Here is a 22831-nt window from a genome sequence, read left to right as displayed (position 1 = left end):
ATTGAAAGGAAAGAAAATGGGGTGATTACGTCTTTTGTCTGTCCTCTGGAAAGATTAGTTCTGATCCCATCTCAGAGTGTGCATGGGACCGCTCAATCTAATAAACTCGTGTGAGGTAATTTTATACGATGCACTCTCTGTTGTGATTAACTCCTCCAGATACTTAGTTCTTCTTTGAAATTCTAATATCGAGAATCAGTACACTCAGTTCAATAGTTCATCTTGTCATCTGTGAAAAGGACAAACCGTAATATGATAAGGTTTAAGGATTATCGCAGTTCTGAATTTAACTTTCTGTTCTTAGGAGAACAATTTCTTCATAAATGGACAAAATAAAACTCATGTTACCCTGATCTCCAGGACACACAAAGAGAGTGATCCAACAATTTGAGTGTGTCTCTGTTTCTCGTTGAATAATCCTGCCAGTTATCAAATGCTTAGAATAGTAAACTGCTTCCAAAATCTTAAATTCCTTTATCATTGGCAAGCTAACAGTTCAGTTTTATATTTGCTTTCTTATTTAAATCATTTCATGTTTTCTGAGAATAACAGCTAAATTTATGGTGGATTGTTTCACAATGTGCTGGGATTTGTATGGCAAGACATGGAGATGATTGTCATGAAGGAAGAAGTTTATAGAAATAGGGGCACAACATGCCACGCAGGGGGGCACATGAGGAGGCACAAGGGTTAGGGGCAGGAAGAGAGGGGAAAGCGTGGGCAACAGCCTTTACTGTCGTTTGCACGGGAAAGGGAAGGCAAGGCAGGCTATGCAGACTCAGGAGCGGCTAGTTGGTATAATTTCAGCAGACCCTAGAGCACAGACACTGACCCTGGTTGCCTGGTGCCGGACCCCATGGTGATGAGGGCACAGGGACATCCCCTTGATAGCAAGAGCTGGACAGAGGAGGTAGGTGGGAGGCCTGGGTTTGGGATTGTGGGGTTTGCATGTGGAAGACCCACTCCCTGGGGAGTTGTTTGCTATCTCTAGGAATTAACTAACCCTGGGATGGGCAGTCCCTTCCTGGTCAAGGAGGCCCCAGATGCCAGAGCGTCAAGAATACCGAAAACAAGAAATTAGAGTTGACTTGTGCATAAGTTTTGTTCTGTTGAGCTTATGATTTTCTAGGGGGGGAGTATTTTTGATTCCATAGGTAAGAATCAGTATTGCTGTTGACCTCATCTCTTATTTAGCAAATAAGCTTATAGTCTAGAAATACTGAATTTGATGCTATAAGAAATAAAAAGGTGAATAAGTCATAGCCATGACTGACTTACGAGCTTACCAAAAATAAGACATTTATCCTGATAAGGACAAATAATGCAATAAGTGCTATGTGATTTATTTAAAAGGAGTTTTAATCACAGGGATAGACAAATAGACTAAGGGAATGGAGTATAAAATGCATACTGGATCCACACAGGCACGGAGTCCTGATACACGAAAGAGACAGCATTCCAGGTCTGACAAGGGAAGAATGGACTGCCCCCACAAAGGCCTGTGGGACAATATTTAGCCACAGGGCAGAAAATGGGACAGATTCCCTACCTCCCACCTTGCCCACAGCCAGGTCCCTATGGATAAAATACTTAAATGTAGAAAGGAAAACTTAAGAACTTTTGGAAGAAAATATCCTCTAAAAATATGTCTAAGACCTTGGGGTAGGGAAGGCTTTCTTAAATGGGATGGAAAAAAAAAAAGCTAACCATAAGAAACGTGTCAGTTACTAATTCAACTTCAGCATAAGGAAAACTTCCTTTTCATTGTCAGAGAAACTTTAAGAACTCAGGGTTAGCAGAATGCTGCAGGTAAGGGCCAGCTCTGTTGCTCCTTCCAGGTGCCTGTCAAATCGCTGATACGTTTTAAGATAAAGTTCAGTAAGAAGTGGTTTTCAGCATTTTGCTTTAGTTGGGGAAAAAGGTCAGTGGTGTTCCCCCCCCCCCCCACCGTTGAAAGGTAAGCTTCAGGGGCGGGATTGTCATTGGTCATTGCTCACTGGTCATGTTCACAGCTGATTCTTGGCTCCCAGGACACTACATAGCAGGGGAGGAATAGTCAGTAAATACTTGGATCAGTGAATGAATAAGCTTTAAGCTGCAGGCTGTTGTTTGAGTTAGCTAAAAACAGCAATGAAATTTTAACCTTTTTTGATAATAAAAAATATGTACAATTGCGTTTCCAAGTCTCTTGTTTAGTATATTTATCACAGCCCTGCCTCTAGATGTTGTTATCGAAATCCTTTGACCATTTCTGCTTTTAATTATAACTTGTGCTTTTAATTATCACTGTTACCTGCCACCAAAAGCATTCACAGGAATGGTGTGTCGGCACCATCTGCCGTTGCAGACATTTTTGGCATTTCCACCAGGCTTTGATCTATTTTGAAAACATAAAACTTTCTAAAGAAAAATAACGATGAGAAGTACCGTGGGGTTGCTTGCTCTCCTTTGTAATCTTTAACATGAATGTTGCGTGTGCCTGGGAAGCAGATGAGGAAGGAGAAAGAAGGTCAGGCGGCAGTGATGGTCAGCAGAGTGCCAACCTGTGTCTTCTCCGCTTTTAATCAAAAGTCTAGGCCTAATTTTTCTGGTCCCAGAATTAAGGTGTTTCTGTTGAGCCTTTGGGTTTGTGCCTTTGGTTAAGTTTTCAACTCAAAAGGGAAAATCATTGGGCTTCCCTGGTGGCGCAGTGGTTGAGAGTCCGCCTGCCGATGCAGGGGACACGGGTTCGTGCCCCGGTCCGGGAAGATCCCACATGCTGTGGAGTGGCTGGGCCCATGCGCCATGGCCGCTGAGCCTGTGCGTCCGGAGCCTGAACTCCGCAATGGGAAAGGCCACAACAGTGAGAGGCCCGCGTACCGCAAAAAAAAAAAAAAAAAAGGAAAATCATTTCCAAAGCACCAGCTATGTTTCATCAACCTTCCACCAAACCTACAGGAGACTGCTGCTGTGTGAAGTCACCCTTGGGTCCTAAGTGCGTGTTTTACTGATTACCAAGACTTATCTCATGGCTAAAATCTTTTGCATATTTGCAAAGTTCTGAACTTTAGATTGCTCCTGTATTAAAGTCCTGTATGTTTTGGGAGAAAGATGATATAACTTTTATTTGTTTGCAAGACTTCCTACTTTAACAACAACAAAAAAATGTTAATGTCTCTATAGCATTTAATAATAATGGAACAAAAAGCTGCTAGGCTAGCATACTAGCTTGCTCATGAAAAAGAAAATGAACTAAGTGTTTGGTGTTTTTAAGGTGAACATGAAATTTTCAGAAATCTCTCAAATCTCGGTTCTTAACTAAGTGCTGCCTCACTGAGGAACCATCTACATGCAAAATGTCAGCATCTGTTCTGTTACTTATGCCATGAGTGGAATAATTTTGGGTAAAAACATTTCAACTCATTAAAAAATTTTTTTCACAGTTATATTGAGCATGCAGTCGTTTCAAATACCTCGAAAAGACTCCCTGTATTGTGATAATGTGATGGGGGATGCTACCTAGAATTTTATCACTGAGGAATACATTTTTCTGAGAGCAAAGCAGTATTGAAACAGATTCTTTTTTTGGAGGGGGGGATCCTTCCATAACTGAGAATGTGTTTGCTGGCAGGTAGCAGGGAGGTATAGGTGATAAGACACCTGAACTCTGTTTACTTGGAGCTGTCACTCAAGGGAAGTCCCAGCCTGACTAGAAGGCTGGAGGCTAATCTCCACCTCAGATGGCTGCATTTTGGGGGTGATGGTTGGGGATGGAGCAAAGCTCTAAGTCACTGAGTTCCCTTACTTTTTTTTACCCCTCAAGGAATTAAAGACTCATGGATGAGAATTTTTCTCATTCTTCTTGAGAAAAATAAATGCTGTATCATGCTGCTTGTTCACTTGGGAGCTTAGGTTGGTTTGTAAGGTTCGTTTGAAGCTTCAGCAAACCTTCTTGGACCGTCAGATGCTTGATACTGCATGCATTTTACAGAGTAAATGTGATGAGGTCGAGCCTGTCTTCTGAGGTTTTGTAAAAGTCAGTCTGAGAGCCCAGAAGGGCCATAATTAGGCTTTTGCTGTCTATGCAGGCACACTGTGTGGGATTCCGGCTTGGATTATCTGTGTCACGTCAGTTGATTGTATGATACGGATGTGGGAAATACAGATGTGTTTTGCTCTAAGAAGGAACAGTGCTCCTGGATTTGGGAAGATCTGTCCATGACAACATGTACCATCCGTATCAAATCCTCTGTTTCAGGGTCTTGGCATCTTTCCATAATGAATATATTGATAATAAGCTGTCAGCAGCTGTCTCGGGCACAGTGCGGGAAGCGCGCGGAGCCCGCCCTGGATTTGCCCTGGTCCCTCCTCCACCCACTCCTCCTGGTCCTTGCCGGCTCTGCTCATCCCTCTACTTGAGCTCCTCGCATCCGTAGACTGTGCTCCCATTTCTATGGTTAGGCCCCAGCAATATATGCACCCAAGATGACGCTCAGCGGTGGTTAATGGTTGCCACCGTGTCTGGGTGGGACACAGCTCTTTAAACCCCCTCCAAAGATTCAAAAGAGAAGCAAAGCAGAGGTGACTTAAACGGAAAGCCAAAAGTAAGATGTGAGAGATAAAAATCAAATAAATCAGCAGCTACAATAAAAATAAACAATATAAACTTGCAGTTCAATTCAGAAACTCTTGGGTTAGGTTGAAGACATAAAATCCAGCTATATGATGTTTACCAGAGGTACCCCTAATGCATAATATACAGGGAGATCCTAAGTAAATAAATAAACACATTGATACATAGGAAGAAAGGTGGACCAGGGGTGTAGCTCTGTGTATGTCAGTCACATAAACTTTAAAGCAGAAGTCATTTATTAGTGACAGCAATAATTCTGAATTTACATGAACTTCATAGCTTCCAGATATATATGAAGCAAAATTTGACAGAATTACTAGGAACTACTGATAAAACCATAATCATAGTAGGAAATTTTAATATCAGCTCTCATTAATAGATGAGTTAAGCAGAAAAAATATTAAAATAGAGAAGATTTACACAATACAGTTAATCTTGATTGAATGTAGATCTATATGTATAAAATTTTTTGAACTTAATTTAAAAATACCTGAGATTTTTTTTTAAAGCACATGGAACATTTACAGAAATTGACCAGTTAGATCATTAAGCAAGCCTCAACATGTCCATGATTTGAAACTGTATTACATTCCATGAATATGATGAAATAAATTCAGAAGAACAAAAAGAAAAGAGAAGAAAATGACATTAAGAAACTAAAACTGCATTTCAAATAAATTAAGTCCAAAAAGAAATCAAATTGTGAGCTGGAAAATATTTCAAATTGACTACAGCGAAATGTAGCTGAGTACTGATATGGAGGAAAATACGTGGCCTTAGGTGTGTACACTAGAAGCAAAAGACACTAATTTATTCAATGTCTTATTCAAAAAATTAGGAAAAGAATGGCAGCAGAATAATATACAGAAGTTGACAAAAAAGGAACTAGTAAAGCTAAGTACATAACATATACTAGAAAGCAATAGAGAAAACAAAGACCACTCTTTAAAAACATGAATAAAATAGACAAATAGGCAAGACAGATCAAGGAAAAAATATTGGGAGTGAAAAAGGGAACAGAGCTACAAAAACAATATAAAATTAAAAAACAATACAATAGGTTAATTCTAATAGAGTTATTTAAAATTAAGAGGACAATTCCTAGCTTTACTGAAGCTTCAAATAAAAGAGAAGCTCTCTTTTTCAACCTGTTTCAGACAGGTTGAAACTCTCCAGAGTTAATAATTTTTCACCCCAAAAAATTTCAAGAATTGGAACGCTGCTGACTCTAAAATTACAAAGGAAACTACAGGAAAGTGAGCACTTTTCCAACACAGAATTCTGTACCCAGCCAAACTATGAATCACAAGTCAGGGACCCAAGACTTTCAGACATGAGGACGTGCGCCTTCCTCAGGCAGCCACAGGAAGACGTGGTCCACTAAAAGCGAGAAGCAAGCAGAGAAATACCATGTGCCATTTGTGATTCTGGTCTTACAAACAAGAAATGTAAACGTGTTCCCACAAAAGCCTGTATGCAATTGTAGCTTTATTTATAATCACCAAAACCAGGAAACTCTCCAATGTCCTTCATCAGGTCAGTGGATAAACTATCATACCTGTGGATACACAACCCCTTGGATGAATCTCTCAAATAAACGCATTATGCTAAGTGAAAGGAACCAGACAGAAAAGCTGCTTACTATAGGATTCCATTTATCGGACATTCTGGAAACTGCAGAATGTAGGGACAAAAAACAGCAGTGGTTGTCTGGAACAGAGGTTTGGGGAGGGGACTGACTGTGAAGGGGCACTTGTGGAGTGAAGGGGCTATTTCGTATCAATTATGGTGGCAGTGTGTGGTGACAGTTACACCATCGTATACCTTTCTTACAAGTCCTTGAATCCAAGAAGGGTAAAATTTATTATAAGCAAACTATATACCTCCCCCATAAACCTGAGTGAATAGTAACAGCCACCACAAATGTCACTCCAGCCATGAGGCCTCCCCGGCCACGTTTTTTCATGGCCCTGTTCCCTACCTATCCTGCTCAAGTTCTCCTCCCCACCCCCCTGCTGCTTTATAAAGCCCTTCACAGGGTCTCCAGGAACTGTTCTGTCATCTCTGGGCTGTTGTCCTTTTAGTTGGAAAGGAGCAGAATCATCTAACCTTTCCTCATGGAGCCCACTTTTCTGTCTTTCTGTCCTTCCAAGTTGTCAGCCATTTCACACTTCATCTTATTTCACTCTGAACATGTAAATTTTCAAGCACAGGTAATTTGCATGACAGAAAAAAAGGCTGTAACAATGAAATCAAAATTGCATTTACAGGGTTAACACACATCTTTCCCCACAGATAGCAGCGAATGCCTTGCTGATGACTGTAGCATAATCGCTGGGGGGACCCTCACGGGTTGGCACCCAGACTCGGCCGCCGTGTTATGGCGAAGAATCTTGGGAATCCTCGGAGACGTGAATAATATCCAGTCACCCAAGATCCATGCCAGAGTGTTTGGCTATCTCTATGAACTCTGGTACAAACTAGCGAAGGTAAGTCCTGCCATCACCTTTTATTCTAATACGAGAGCATTGCCTTATCACTTGACATAAAAACTGTGTTGCACGTAACTTCTGAACAGAAGTTTAGATGTTTAGACAAAGTACGTTTGACGATCCAAGAATAAATAATAATACTTATAGTTTGGTCATTTTATAAACGCCTAAGAGTTATTTCGTCTAATGTGCAAGTAGACTGTTACTATAGGATATTAAAGAATGGGATATTATACACTAGTTTTAGTTACTCTCTTTATCAAGTGATACTGGTTTTATTGTACAAAATTGGAAGAATGTAGAAAAATGTTAAGAAGACAATCTCACCATCCACAGAGAAAACCAATATTAATATATAACTTATTTCTGTGGATAAACATATTTTTATAAAAGAACTATCTTAGAGTCCATACAATTTTCATTCTGGTTTTTGTTTTTGTTTACAACATACATTTTCCCCATGTTAGTACTTTTTTTTTTTTTTCCAAAAACACAGTTCGTGTTTATACAGTATAACCTGTGAAACCATCCCTTATCATTTGGAGTTCAGGGAGGCCTCTCCAGGCATTAAGATTGAAGGAAAAACAATGCCCTTGTTTTGTATTAGATCTAAAACCACCACACAGTTCAAAAAGACAGTAGACCTCATGATAAAAGAAAACACTTGTAAATGTTGTAGCTTTTCACTCAACTTACAGAAATTTAATTGGGAGCAGCTGTTTGACCATGGAGCACGTTTCTGAAGTATCATTGGGATAAACTGTGTGTTGCCTTCCCTAAAAGTCTCCTCTTTGTGAATTAGATACGGGATAACCTAGCAATAAGCCTGGATAACCAGTCTTCTCCGTCTCCTCCCGCCTTGATCCCACCCCTCAGAATGTTTGCATCATGGCTATTTAAGGCAAGTGAATATGTGTTTATTCCTTTATTGTAATTTCCTCTTCCTTCCTAAATTGAGTTTAAAAAATGTAATTGCCCAAGACTGCATGTTTTGAGGACAGGCTGGATCTCACTCCAGCCAGCGCATCCCACATCTCCATCAACAACTTTATGGAAAACTGAAAAGTAAGTGAATGGACAAAATGCATCTGCATCCGGAATTGATTAAATCTCTAAATGTCTCCTTGGCAGGCGACAACGCTGCCCGGTGCATATAAGGAAGGCAAACTCCAAGCCTACAAGCTGATCTGCGCCATGATGACCCGACGCCAGGACGTGCTGCCCAACTCAGACTTCCTGGTGCATTTTTACCTCGTCATGCACCTGGGACTAACCAGCGAGGACCAGGTATCTGGGACTCCGCCGTCGCGGTGGCCTGTCGTTCGGAAAGTGCATGTCGCTCTTTGCAGGTGAAATTGGGGTTTATGAAAGTACCTCCAAAATGTTGAAATCCTCATTAGTTCCGCGTCTTCTACACCCAGCAGCACCAGCGGCCTTTCAGAAATGTGAGTCTGACTTGTCTCACCGGAGCTGCTTCTCCCCACTGACTCTGCATTTCACCAGCCAAATTTGAATTTTACCCCTTGGCCTGTCCAGTTATGTATGATTTAACATCTGCCTGTTGTCAGCCTCAAAAATACTTACCCACTTTTTGTTGGGGTTCTACATTAGCTATTGTATGAAGAAAATGATTTTGGTCATTTAAAAATGTTCGAAAGCTACTGTTTTAGGAGTTAGGATGTTTTTGTGAACAACCTCACCTATAGATTAGGGATCCTGACATCTCTTGATAAGGAGTCTCTCAAAGAAATGTGATTGGTAGTTAAGTTGAAACAGAAGGGCCAAAGGAGCCACTAGCAATCAGCCTGTAGCCCTCGGCTTCCTCCCTCTGGAAGTCCCCTGGTGGTGGGCAGAGGACCTGGACCGGCAGGAACACTGACTTTTGACTTGCTGTCTGAATATCGAGCAGGCAAGTGAAGAGGTTGATTTGTGAAGCCTGAGCTTATTCTGGACACTATCTGGAGGATGGATTTAGAGATGTGACGGTGGTGGGGTAGAGTAGGAGGCTGGGCCTGGAGGTTAATTAGGAAGTGATTAAAGAAATATAGATTTTTTTTTAAATGGCGAGAACTAAGATGGTAGCACTGGAGATGGGGAGAAGGAAAGGGAAAGGTATAAGAGGTTTGAAGGCATTTAATTTTATCACTAAGTCTTCTTGACTGATTAGAGATTTGAGGAGTGTTTCAGAATTTACCCTTTAAATTGTAGATACTTACCAGTGAACTTGAATCATTCGTGAACTACCAAGTAGACATCCTTTCTGTCTTTATTTGATGCTTTGAATATATGATGCAGACACACGGACCTTTTGATACATGGAAGAGGTCATTCTTTGGATTTGCCAGCCTTACCTTGGGCCCTGTTTAAAGCTCTTGTAAAATATTCCCTGATAAACACTTCGAGCTTCAGTCACTGAACTTTTCTTCTGAAGTAATAGCCATACTGTCCTACTGGGTTGTCTCTGTCATATTCGCTCCAATTCCAGCAGTGTGCAATGGACATCTGTAGAGCAGAGACTGGACTTAGATGCACAGGCTCGTTTATTTCCTAAACAAATGTAGGAATAGAGACACATAAGTAGACCTGTTTGTACTCCTTGCTCAGATATTTTGCAGCCATCATTGCGGACGGAAGCATGTTTTACAGAATGATGCAACTCAGGGCATGTGGAAGATTAAGGGGTAGAAATAGGGAAGAGAATTAACTCACAGATAATAATGAGATCCCTCAGTGACAGAACCAAGAGAGGAAGGTTTAGTTAACAACGCTGTACTTTAAAGCAGTATCTTGCTAAGATTTGCAGGGAAAACATCTACTTGGAAATGACAATCAACTGTAGAATCTTCTTATTTAATAAAAACAAATTTGAAGTCAGAATTGGGAGATTGGGATTGACATACAGTAATATGTATAAAATAGATAACTAATAAGAACCTGCTGTATAAAATATAAATTAAATTAAATTTTTAAAAAAATTTGAAGTCAGCTGTAAACAGTATTTCTAGAATGAGCTTTCCAGAAACTCACATAAGGAGGTGTGTTTAGAATCCTCTTTCTATTTTAAATTGTGTTGTAGTGAAAATGAAACAATAAAATGAGATGAAATCTGTATAACATTTGAGTACCCAAAACATTATTTCAAAAATGGGGTTTTGGGACATCCCTGGCAGTCCACTGGTTAAGATTTCGCCTTCCAATGCAGGGGGTGCGGGTTTGATCCCAGGTTGGGGCGCTAAGATGCCACATGCCTCATGGCCAAAAACCCAAAACTTAGAAAAAACAGAAGCAATATTGTAACAAATTAAATAAAGACCTAAACAAATTTTTTTTTTAAAAATGGGATTTTACAGTGTAGAAAAAGGAGTTTTCAAATTTTATACTTAAAATAATTTTCACATTTAATGTATCCCTTAATTTTGGTTAAGTTTGATCTTTTGTAGTTCACTGTAAAATGTGTCAATCTTAAATGACGGCCCATTGCTAGCAGTAATCCCAACATTCAGACTTCTAAGAGAAAACGGGGATATCATAAATCTCTATTTTCTAATCAGCCTACTGTTTCGACCATTAGAAGCTTGAGTTGCTATGCGTTTCATAGAATTGACTGTTATGCTTTAACCTTAACAATTATTGGTATATGTTTTAGAAGCCCTGACTGTCTGCCAAACAGAACTACTCTAAATAAACTTTATTCCTTTGCCAGAAGAAAATTACACAGAAGGCTTTCTAATGAAAGAAACTTTTCTCATTTAAGTAAGAAATGTCTCCGGTAATGAGTTTAACTTTTGGTCCACATGTCTAAACAGGTCATGGTGGTTGCTCCAGAACTTACATGACTTCTGGAAACACATGTTATATTAATTATAAGAAAAGAAAGCATTTGCTCTAGAGAATAGAGTTAAATTCAATGTTTTAGTTGACGCACTGGGCACCTGCAACTTGGACCATCTCAGGGCTGTTTCCATCTCGTGAGAGTCTTCAAAGAGCTACACTTCTACGTAGCCTGGCACTAAAAGCCTTCGTTCCTGCAGAGAGAACCTTGTTAAAATGTTCCTTATTTTTTAATAAGTAATAGCAAATCATTTTTAGATTTTTAATATTTATAATTTTGTCTTCCAACAAAATCCAAAGTGAATTTCCTCCTTTGGCCTCTGGGTGGCACCCTTGTCTGCAGGACTCTCGGCTGCCTGGTTCATGGACCACACTGAGCCTTAGAACTGCTGGGAGACCCAGCGCTGTGGGAGCTCGGTGCTGTGGCCTGGCCGCTTTACAGATGCTTTCGTAGATCTGAGAGTAGCAAAATCATGCCAGTGGTGACTAATAAAGTGTTGAACTAGAAGTAAGATCTAAAATGTCAAATATCTTTATTCCAAACGTAAGAGTGCTTATAGTAATTGAAGATTTCTTCTCGTTAAAAGAAAAAAATTGTAAAACAGGTATGATTGTGTTGTGTTACAATCATATAAAATCACAATTTCATCTAATATAATAGCAAATTAATTATTTAAATAAATACAGTTATTTCTATATTTTAGAAAGTAATAATACGTATAGCAAACAGCCAGAATTCAAAATGTAGCATATTCCAAACCAACTGTTCTCAATGTTGCTTGGACCAGTTTTTTTTGTTTTGCTTTGTTTTGTTTTTTGCGGTACGTGGGCCCCTCACTGTTGTGGCCTCTCCCGTTGCGGACCACAGGCTCCGGACGCGCAGGCTTAGCGGCCATGGCTCACGGGCCCAGCCGCTCCGCGGCATGTGGGATCTTCCCGGACCGGGGCACGAACCCGTGTCCCCTGCATCGGCAGGCAGACTCTCAACCACTGTGCCACCAGGGAAGCCCGACTGGACCAGTTTTAGCTATTCCAGTCACTCAACAATGTCATAGATAAAACAGGGGCCTTACCGAGTAGTATTTCCCACAGTACGTGTACAGTGGACGTTTACAGTTTATTAGTGTGATTGAGAAAATGCTTTGAAATGGCTTTATTCTTCCTTGACTATGAACTTTTAAAAATTTGATTCTGTTACTGATTTAGAAAATATTTAGGATCATAAAAACTTTCGGAAATAACTATAAATTATGAATAAGATTCAGGATGACGTGCAGGACTGCCCAGACTGCCTGTGAAGGGGTCTTCCAGCTGGCTTCATTCTGTCCTGCTGCTCTGTGTCTGGGGGGGGGGGGACGGGGCAGGGGGATGGGCAGAGGGTCTTAATTTCCCCAGCACCCCAGTGCCAGACTGTGTGCTGGGAACTCATGATGTTGTCCCATCAATTCTTCTCTGCAGTTCAGTTAGATAAATATCACAACCCGCTGTATAAATAGCTAAGGCTCAAAAGATATTGAGGACGTCTGCCCAGTGCCACACATAAAAAGGGCTGTGAGAATTCACAGGCAGCCCGGCTTACTCCACACGGTCTGCCTTTTGCCCATTGACTCACACCAAACAGATAAGCTCACCCGACTCACACTGTGCAAACAAACAGGCCCTGGTCGTATTCCTTCTCCCTCTTGTCTCCGCTGGGCTTTGGCCTCGGTCCTGCCCCACCTCCGAATCCTCCTTACCAGACTTTCCTCCCACCCCAGCCTGCAAACACCTTCCCCAGTGGCCCGCCCGGCTCCCCACTGCCTTCTGCTTCTCTTCCAAAGCTGTTCCCGGTTTCTCCTAATACTTAAGCAGCTTTTTCACCTCAGTCTCCCCCAAAATATTTGGACATGAAAGGATTTGGATTTATTAAATACAGGTCCTGTTAATTTCATCGTTATTTAAAACATATGGAAAGATCAATATGTGTGAAATGGAAAAGGACAGCTGAGGAAAGAAATTTTATTTTTATGTTTCTGAGAACATATATCAAAGACTGGAAAGTTTTCTTTGCTTAAAATAAGTAAACTATTTTTTAACAATGACTTACAGATTTAATGTCTTAATGCGATTTGTCTGTTAAATACATCAAAGTTAAATTCACTTTTAAGTGCAAAGTTTACATCAATGCAAAATTATTGTTGCAAATTTGCATATAGAAATTTTGGGAAATGTGGGTCTATGTCGTTTTCATCTATGATGTTGTATTATCGTGACTTGCAGCAAACCAAAAAGCACGAGGCCTCTCTCAGGTGGGGAAATAGGTTTTGTTCCACCCCGAGGTGACCATCCAGCTACAGACTTGAGCCCTCACCATGTGAAGTCATGATACTGTCAGGTGACAGTTAAGAGCGTGGGCTTTACTGTCATACAGAGTGACGTAAATCAGAAAGAGAAAAACAAATGTCGTATACTAACGCATATATGTGGAATCTAGAAAAATGGTACGGATGAACCGGTTTGCAGGTCAGAAATAGAAACACAGGTGTAGAGAACAAATGTATGGACACCAAGGGGGGAAAGTGACAGGGGGGTGGTGGTGTGATGAACTGGGAGATTGGGATTGACATATGTATAAAATGGATAACTAATAAGAACCTGCTCTTTAAAAATAAATAAATAAAATTAAAAAAAAAAAAAAGAGCCTGGGCTTTGAGCCTTTCTGAGCACCAGGCTTGGTGTCCCTCTGATGAGCCAGGTGATCTGACCTCACTGTGCCTGGGCTCCCTTATCTGCAAATGCAGGTAATTAGAGTGCCGCCTTGGAGGGCCATCGGGAGACTTTGAGGGGGCAGAGCGTGTAACGCACTCAGTTCAGGGCCTGGATGCGACAGCGCTCAGTGAGCACAAGCCCTCGCAGTGACACTGAGGACAGGGATGGGACAGCAGCCCCTCGACCAACCAAGCCCGTTTTATTTTTCCGATATCTTAGGGTGTTGATGTTTTTCCCCTTCCCCATATATTTTCTTACTTTTAAACATAATAATTTGAGTAAAAAAATGTAACCCAAGCATCGTGGAATCTCAGACCATGGGGAGAAGTAACCCCTCCCCCTGCCATGGGTCAGACACAAGGAATGACATCTCCAGTTACCCTTTTGTGACTCGACCGTTTCTTGTGTGTCCTTGGCCATTGGCTCCGCTTCCACCTGCTCCCCGCCCCAGGCAGCGTGCCCTCTGTGGGATGGATGCCGGAAAGCTGGACCCTTGCGGCCCAGTCGACATCCAGCCAGGTTCCGGCCCAGCAGGGGCCCCGGTGTGGCTCTGGACAGCGGGCGGGGGCGGGACAGTTGTGCTGGGGCTGCTGCTCGGGCACCTGCGTCACTGGCAGCCGAGACCCCGTGGGAACCACTCCCGGTGGCTGGGTGCCTGGCTGTGCAGGGTTCCCGAGTGGGTCCTCCAGCATCCTGTGAACCCTCTAACACCCTGGTAGAAACCCCCCTCATCTCAATCTCAGCGAGGGGAATCTGTCGTCTGCAAGTAAGGACCTGGCTTTACCAGTGATGCCCTGCGAGGCACCGGTGGTACGGGTTCCACACGGCTCCATATTTCAGGCGCTAAAGGCACTTGCAGCATTTCTTGTTTTCCCCTTTAATTTGTTTTGTAGCCAAGAATATTTAACTTGTTTTAGGAACATTTTGCTTTCATTCAACTTTACATTTCAATTCAACTTTTCATTCGACTTCATATTTTAATGAACCTTTTCCACACCAATGTTAAAGAAAACATAATTCTAAACATCACGTATAGAGTAATAATTCTATCACAGAAGTCAAAATAGTTTGTGATTTTCTTAGCGGATGTTACAACCTCCTCTCATGAGGTATATGATGGAATAATATAATAATAAACATACATTTGTAAAAAGATCCCAAGGGGGCCTTCAGTGAGCATAAGACTCAGCAGTGAGCCATGAAAGTAAGGTGCAGGGGTGACACTCGTAAATTGGCCATACCTGACTCTTAATAACCCCAGACAGCCTGTATCATGCAGTGATACGTAATAATTGCATCACCTTTTCTCAGACAGAGAGTTGTTCTTTGCTGGAAATTTAGATATAACTAGAACCATGTATGTTAGATATACATAAATTTATAAATATATTTAAGGCTAAACATAAATGAGCATTCAGCTTCAGAAAAAGTGAAGAATTACATGTCCGATTAAGGACCTGATTTGTCTCCTATCCAAGGAAATAATTCTAATACATCTCTGAAGTACTTCTGTACAGTGAGTGATTTTTACCAAGGTTTGAATTCATGGGATTTTAATTCATTGCTAGCAGGACAAAGTGCATATTTATAAATTTAAAGGTCCAACTGATATTTAGAGGATTAAATAATAACCTTAATGTGTATCAGTAGAGGAACTTTAGAAGTCTACCTTAAAAGCTTTACTGAAATACAATTTTTAAAAACTGTAGGGTTGTACAATGAGTGAAAAAAAGACTAATTCCAGGCCTTATTCCTAAGGTTTTTAAGAATGGGGAAATGTATATTCCAAGACTTCAGGGTATCCTATGGCTTCAAAATATATTCAACTTTGACTTTAATGGAGGACAAGCCTCGTACTGGCAACTCACAGACCTGGGCACTAGATTCAGCTCTGTCCCCTGCCGGCCATGGGGACCTTGCCTGACCACAGGTGGTCAAGTGGATGAGATGGACTGGAGGACCTCGGAGGCCCTCTCTTGAGCATTATTGGGTCCTCTGATTTATTGTTAGGCATTTTATTATTAGGGTCACATTGTCCTTTCCTAAATACAGTAAAAACTTAAATAATCTTTTCCTGTTGAATATTTTTCCCCACCACAATAAAGATCTAGTCCAGTTCTGAGGGCATATCCAGTGGTACGAGACCCACAAATAATGAGTATCCGTGATATCCATCCACTTGTGAAAAGGGCCAAGTGAGTGACACACATACACTGTAGGGAGGGAACTGTGCTCAACACCCCTCGAGCTCAGTTGGCTTGAGGGCAGCTCACAGGGGAGATGGGATTTGAGTAGGATTTTCAACGATGGTTAGGATGACAAGAAGCGGGGTGGGATTTCACGGGCTGTGTTGAAGGAACAATGACCAGAGTGGTTTCGATTTAGTGCCACATACGTATATGGACATAATGCATGGACGAGGATCCAGGCAGCACTGGAGAGAGCCTTGGTTCAGAGCCATGTTCGTCCCACAGATAATGGGGAGCTGAGCACAACACTCAACACGACCGAAAAACATGTTAAGAAGTTTAAGGCACAGTGGTTCTGTGGGATGGATTAGGGTCAGGAGAGAGTGATGGCAACAGGCATAGAAAGGGACCAGGTAACGCGGGCCCAGCAAGGGTTTATGTGTGTGTGTGAATTTATTTATTTACGTGTGTGTATACCTGCCTGTGTGCATATATATATACTTGTGTGCACGTGCGTTTTGTGTATTTTGTGTGTGGGATATCGTGGACCAGTGGGGTGTCGGACTGAGTGGTAAGTGCCCTGAGAAGACAAGGTCTCCTGACACTATTCTCATGATCTCTCAAAGCATATGTTGGTTCAGAAAGGCAAGGTGATGAATTGAGAAAAGGTGAGGGCAGGGTAGGATGGGACCCCCTCCTCAGCATGGACCTCGCAGCACCAGGGTAGGCTCCACAGGTGTGTCAGGATACAGCCAGGGGTGTCCCCAAAGAATTCTCGCCTGTTGGGAAGTAGAAATGTACGGGAAAGATTTCCAGGCACATTTTCTCTCCACGTAAGAGAACGTGTTTTCTAATCCTGTCGGAATTCAGATAGATGATGTGCAAACTGTAGATTTATTTACAGTTATTAAACCAGAACTTCTAAAAGTCTCAGTTATTTTGTGTTATGTTAGCCAGTTTTGCTACTGTTCGGTTTTGAAAGTAATTAGACACTTAAAAACAAACTTTTATTTTTCTAAAAATATAATTGCTATTAGTTTGAATTTACTTTAGTCAAATTAAATGATCTTTTATTGAAGTAAGAGTTTTACTGTAGCAATAAACAAACCTTTCAAGTCTGACTTAGGTTTGACGGAAGAAGACGGTATATAAGGATAGGCAGCGTATGTCAGTCCTCTCTTGACATGGATCGTTACATGAATAATAATTCTTATCATGTGTTTGTTGTACAAACTCAGAGTGATGAAATGTAGCCTGTATCATAGGGTTAGTCTTCTATCATCAAGTAACATCCACTGGTTCCTGAGTGTTTCCCCAGAAGGTCTCGTGAGAATGGACAAGCCATAGATTAGTCAAGTTTCATCAAAGAAGATTTTATTATAACTTTGTTCAGCTCTCAGTGGCCATGGAGACTTAAGATAGATGACTGCACCAGAATAACAGGCTGGAGAGCTTTTTCCTTTTCTTTTCAGTTGTAAAACCAGTCATTATTTTCATTAAGCTGCAGACCGAGCCCACTGACACCTAAGTAAGGAAAGTGGAAATATGTGAAAGGTAACAGATGGCGGAGGCTTCGGTTATGAGGGTAGCACGTGTGCAGCGAACTTGTTCCACAGCTTTAAAAGGTGTAAGGTGATAGCATGGGGGGTGGTCCAGAGAGGAGAAGTCCACTGGAGAGGCGGACACTAGAGTTTTGTTTGATTTCCCTTTCGGAGCTGAAGATGTCAAGACTTTCTTTCAAGTAAATGCTACCAGTGAAGGATACGAGTTATCTCTATTTAGCCGTCAGAGTCTAATAAGCACGTACTGCGTGAAATACATTGAATAAAAATGCAATATAATAGCAACTCAATATATGTGAAAAATTAAAAGATTTTATTCCTACTAAATACACTTACCATGTAATGTATAAGCTGGCCTGCATTTTTCAGTGGAGAAAACGTTCTTTGGCCCTGAAGTCTCTCTGGAAGAGACTCTGCTGTGGTCTCTTGCAGCCCAAGTCACCAGAATCTTCCTTCGGAGACTCTTCCCAGACAGAGTGGGCACTCCATCAATGTGTCAATTGACGGAGCATCGAAGGACTAACAGGAGAGCTCCTTAACCCGCATGCCTCCCGGGGAGGAGCGGTGACCGTGGCAGCTGAGCTGGACCTTTCGGTTGAGCTTTCGGCTCCGTCAGTTTCAAAGCAGGCGTTGACCTTGCGCAGTGGGGAGCTCACCCACATTGATGGGAAAACAGTGATTCCTGAGATGCGTGGGCACTCCGGGGACATTGGGCGTGTCTGGAGACATTCTGTTTGTCACAGTGGGCGGGGGCTGCACTGGCATCTAGTGGGTAGAGGCTGGGGATGTCACACACCCTAAGGCACCCAGGACCACAGCAGAGACTTCACAGCCTGAAGTGTCAGCAGTGCTGAGGTTGGGAAACCCTGTTCTCGAAGAGAAGTTGTTCAGGTGCCACCAGGCCCTGTGAATTAACCCACAAAGCTCGGCAGGTATCAGAGGATGAAAGGCAGCTCTCAGTGTAACCAAGGACGTGAAAGCACACGAAGGTTCAACCAGGGAGACTAAAGCAAGAGAGGCAAGTGTTTTAGGTTGAACTGTATGGAAATTGCCATCATGAGACTGTTTCTCCAAAAAGGGGGGTGCAGTTTCCTACGGTTGAGCTGGTAAAGTTCCCCATTTATTTAGTTTTTCATTAATTAATTTATATTTGGCTGTGTTGGGTCTTCGTTGCGGTGCACGGGCTTCTCATTGTGGTGGCTTCTCTTGTTGCAAGCGTGGGCTCTAGGCATGCAGGCTTCAGTAGTTGTGGCACGTGGGCTTCAGTAGTTGTGGCTCGCAGGCTGTAGAGCGTGGGCTCAGTAGTTGCGGTGCACGGGCTTAGCTGCTTCACGGCATGTGGGATCTTCCCGGACCAGGGCTCGAACCTGTGTCCCCTGCCTTGGCAGATGGATTCTTAACCACTGTGCCATCAGGGAAGCCCCCCTATTTATTTTTTACTTTGAAGAAGTACAACATGGAGTGAGCTGATTAATTCAGAGTCAACGAAAAATATTTGCAATGTGTTTTGCCCAGAGCCCAGTCTGAATGAGGGGTGGCGCTGCAGGCGTGAGTGGAGGGGCTGGGGGCTCGGTGGGGTCCTCTGCTCACCCACGCAGGCCACCCGGGAGCCGGCAGGGAACAGGTGACCAGAGCACAGACTGCGTGGTGCAGAGTCAGCCCACAGGCACAGATGATCGCTTTCTCCAAATGTCTGGGGCCCCAGTTCAGTCAGGGCAGGTGGCCAATTTGGGGTTTGCAAGCGTCTCACACTCTGAGGAGTCTTTCCAAGGCCACCTGGCCTGGCCGCCACACGGGCAGCCTGAGGAGACGGACGTCCACTGTGGAGCTTGAGCCCTGACCTTGCGTGTAGGTCCCTGTTTCCTTGCGTCGGTGACCACATGGGCTTTTCTAGCTTGAGCTTCTTGTCCTGTGAAGTGGGGTCCTTACGACTCTCTCAGGGGCCTTGGAAAAGTGAGCACGGTGAGGCCCTGGTGCTGGATGGCAGAAGGGGTTCCCTGTGGCTGGAATATCGCTTGTTGACCTAGAAGATCATCTTTTCCCATTTAGAATTTGACGAAGATTTTGAAGAAAATTCACATTTTTTCTTTAGGCAGAGAAGAAATCAGAGGTCGAGAAAGAGATGGTTTCTACCATTTCAAGTACTAAATGGTTACTTCCGGCGAGGGATGCTTTAACTCCCATTTGGAAGGGAGTGATTTTTGAATGTAAGAGATTTTAAATCATGACTGTGATTTATGATCCATCAAGGTTGGGTTTGGATATGAGGAAATAACATCAAGAAGAGCATTTTAAATGGCAAGTTTTGTTTCTTTGAGAAAGTGCTCTCCTTGTGGGGAATAATCTCTTTTTGTCTGTTGATTTCTTTTTAACACATAACAATAAGTGGCAGATTGTTCCGCTATTAACGCTATTTACTGGAACACATTTCAGAGAGAACATTGTTTTCTAAAGAGACAATAAACAACAGTTTTCTTTCGTTCTTCCATGGAAAAATATCCTTTGGTAGGTATATGTGGGCTAGAGAAATATTAACACGAGAGACCCTTTTAGTAATAAGACATTAAAATAAAATACCTACCTTTTTTTTTTTTTTTTCCTTCTCTTACTTGAGCCTTGGGTTGAGTGTGTGCAGTGTGGCTCCTGTCAAGACCCAGTGCCTTTGTGTCACCAATTTGCCTCCCCTCCTGGGTCCCCCTGGAGTACTGGCTGTTCCCCAGAGGATCCCTGTGCTCTTGGTCTGGCCTCACTCTCAACTGTACATCACTGTTCCCTGCGTCTTAGAGGACATTGCTGGGAGGCAGGGGCCATGCTTTACTCTGCCTCAGACCCCTCACAGCGGCTGCCATGTACCTTCAAGCCCAGTGTGCACTCGAGAAGTTTGTCAACTTACTGATAGCTGTTTTTGTCTGGAATTATCAGAATGACTTGGCTTTCATTTCAGACTCTTTTTTTAATGAATAGATTTTTAATCCAGTCTACTTCAAGTCAATTTTCAATCAATCTTTCAAAAATTAATATTTTAATGAGATTATGATTCAAAATGCTGCTGTAATTTAATAATAGCCATGATGTATGGGGCTTTAGAATTTACAAAATGCTTTCTCTTTTTACATTAATTTTTAAATGTTAATCGGGTATTCCTGGAATTTGAAGCGATGAGTCCTGTGTCGACTCTTTAGAGGTCAGTTAATTATCCCGGGTGGCCTGATTCCCTCCCGTTCTGCTCTGCTGGGATTTGTGCCAAATGGTCTCCGTCGCAGGATGGACAGCCGGGCTGGGTCTCAGGGTCGCTGATACTGCTTCTTTGTCAGTGGTTCTGGCCTGAGGTTTCTTCAGAATCGGGTTGACGGAGCTGGCTCGTCTGGTGATTTTTCTCTCAAATCTCAGCTATTCTTGGGAGCTCTATGTCCAGAAGGAGTAGCAGTTGTACTTCTGTTGCCCAAGCAGAAACCGAAAATGGTACCAATTTGGACAGCTCTTGTCCTCTGTCCAACGCTGGCGGGATGGTCTGTAGGCTCCCGGAATTGAATGACCACCGGGTTGTCCTCTTTTTTTTTTTTTTTTCTTTTTTAACAGAACACAAAAATGTTGAAAGCCTCATTTGTGCTCCTATGTGCATGTGGAATAATTTTACTTTTAAGGAAGCAAATTAAAGAAACATGCATTCTGTGTTATCATAGAATAAAAAGAATGAGTAGTCATCACAATCGAAAGTTTTTTTATTTTCTGGTGTGAGAACACACCAGAAGACATGGAAGCTCCAACAGAGACAGTTTTTCGTCTTTAACTTGTTCCTGGCCATGGGCTGGGAGACAGCCAGCAGATCTCAGCAGCACCAGGCGGGCCTGAGAACCTGGCTTCTCGACTCCAGCAGGTGAGGAGGGGGCGGGGGTAGACGCACTGGACGCTGGGCTTTAACAGCGTCAGAAGCCCTGGGTCTTGCAAGCAGAGTTGAAGCTACAGGTAAATGAACACAGAAGCCACACCTGTTGTAGGTTCTCTGCATTTTCAGGGAAAAATACAAATCTCGATTTCTTGTTGCAACCCTAGGCAATTTCTTGGTGTCTTTCCACAGAATATTTCCAACCACCCGCTCCCCACACCCGTGCCTGTGCACGCACACACACGCGCACACACACACAGAGTTCGTTTCTAGCAGTTTCCTAGGAAGAATGCTTGGCAAAGTCTCCTTCTTATTCAGAAGGTCGTACTCTCTGACCCGGTTCCATCCTGTGATTGCACTTCCGTGCCAGTCAGGTCTGCATGTCTACTGTATACATTCCAGAAGCACATTTTTAAGCCACAGCAGCCATTTGTTGATTTCACTTGAAAGTATAGCTTTAAAAATATATGTGCGTTTTTCAACGATTCGTGGGCAAAGTGAATGAGTTGAAAGAGTAATCTGCACTGGAGAGCCCTCCACGTGGTGCTGCGCTCCACGTGTGAGTCTCGCTGCTTACGGGTGTCCACTGGTGCCTCGTGGACCACAGGCTCACAGTTTCTCTTCCGGTAAAGACAGGGAGCGCACCTGGATTTGTGTCCAAACCTTGGGCACTTTCTGGCCTTGATCGACCTCCTACTCCATGTCTGTGAAATGGAAAGATCGAATGATGACCTTTTAGATCTTCTCTAAGTTTTTATGGTCCCAAAGGAACAAGGTAAACACACTGCCACCCAGATTCATTAGAGATGTGTTTTCCCTCCTGGATTTCTGTACTTTGTCCTAAGATAACAGGAGTGTGGGTTGGGTTCTAGCGGGTCCCAGCGTGAGGGTGAGGAGCTATTCTGCTTGGCATTGGGGGGATGTCGATTATACCTGCCCTGCGCCTTTGCCACGGCCTTGGGTGGTACCTGAGTGTGTTAAGCCTATGGTTTCCTCCAAGAATTTCTTTTCAGTATCCTAAGAAGAATATGTTTCTAGCTGATGTAGTCCTGAGACAGGATGAACAGCGAATCTGGGAACAGTATGGCTGCCCGACTCTTTGGTATCTACATGAATTAGACGTGTGCATGGTTCACTCAATGGGGTAATTACTACCTTAATGATTCTGTAGGTACTCGCGTGATTAGGTGCCGTCTGTACGTTGCTAACCGTCTTGTTATTGATGATGCCGTGACTCCCTGCTTCTGCTTCTGCTGCAGAACATGGTCAGAGCTGTAGAGGATGGGGCGGAGGAGACAGTGGAGAGACCTGATTCAGTTTGGCCTCTTCTGAAACGAGCAGCCAGTTGCCGCAGAGAAAGCAGGGTTTAATATTCTCCAACCCCCTCCTGTACCCCACCCCCGTCCCCTGGTAAATTCTTGGGATGCACAGATGCCTTTCTACGCAGACTTGGCTGTCAGGGGCGGTGGATCCTCTTCCAGAGCATGGAGTCCATGTCCGGCGAGCTGAGC

The 22831-nt window shown here is 42.8% G+C and overlaps 1 protein-coding gene across 4 annotated transcripts in view; it reads left to right on the top strand.

The window, feature by feature from the left end:
* Positions 1 to 22831, top strand: part of RALGAPA2 (Ral GTPase activating protein catalytic subunit alpha 2) — a 282773-nt gene that overhangs the window by 121624 nt on the left and 138318 nt on the right. For all 4 annotated transcript variants that reach the window (XR_003004327.1, XR_003004326.1, XM_024753744.1 and 1 more), the window contains 3 exons: positions 6908 to 7101; positions 7907 to 8005; positions 8236 to 8391. Coding sequence is in view for 2 of the 4 variants with exons in the window: in XM_024753744.1 (XP_024609512.1) it covers positions 6908 to 7101; positions 7907 to 8005; positions 8236 to 8391 (449 nt within the window). In the remaining 2 variants the exon portion in view is untranslated. The remainder of the gene's footprint in view (positions 1 to 6907; positions 7102 to 7906; positions 8006 to 8235; positions 8392 to 22831) is intronic.

This window comes from Neophocaena asiaeorientalis, unplaced genomic scaffold (genome assembly GCF_003031525.2).
Source record: "Neophocaena asiaeorientalis asiaeorientalis breed wild unplaced genomic scaffold, Neophocaena_asiaeorientalis_V1.1 scaffold302, whole genome shotgun sequence".
Lineage (NCBI taxonomy): Eukaryota > Metazoa > Chordata > Mammalia > Artiodactyla > Phocoenidae > Neophocaena > Neophocaena asiaeorientalis.
Note: the sequence above shows the minus strand (reverse complement) of the source record. Positions and strands in the feature narration are given on the sequence as shown.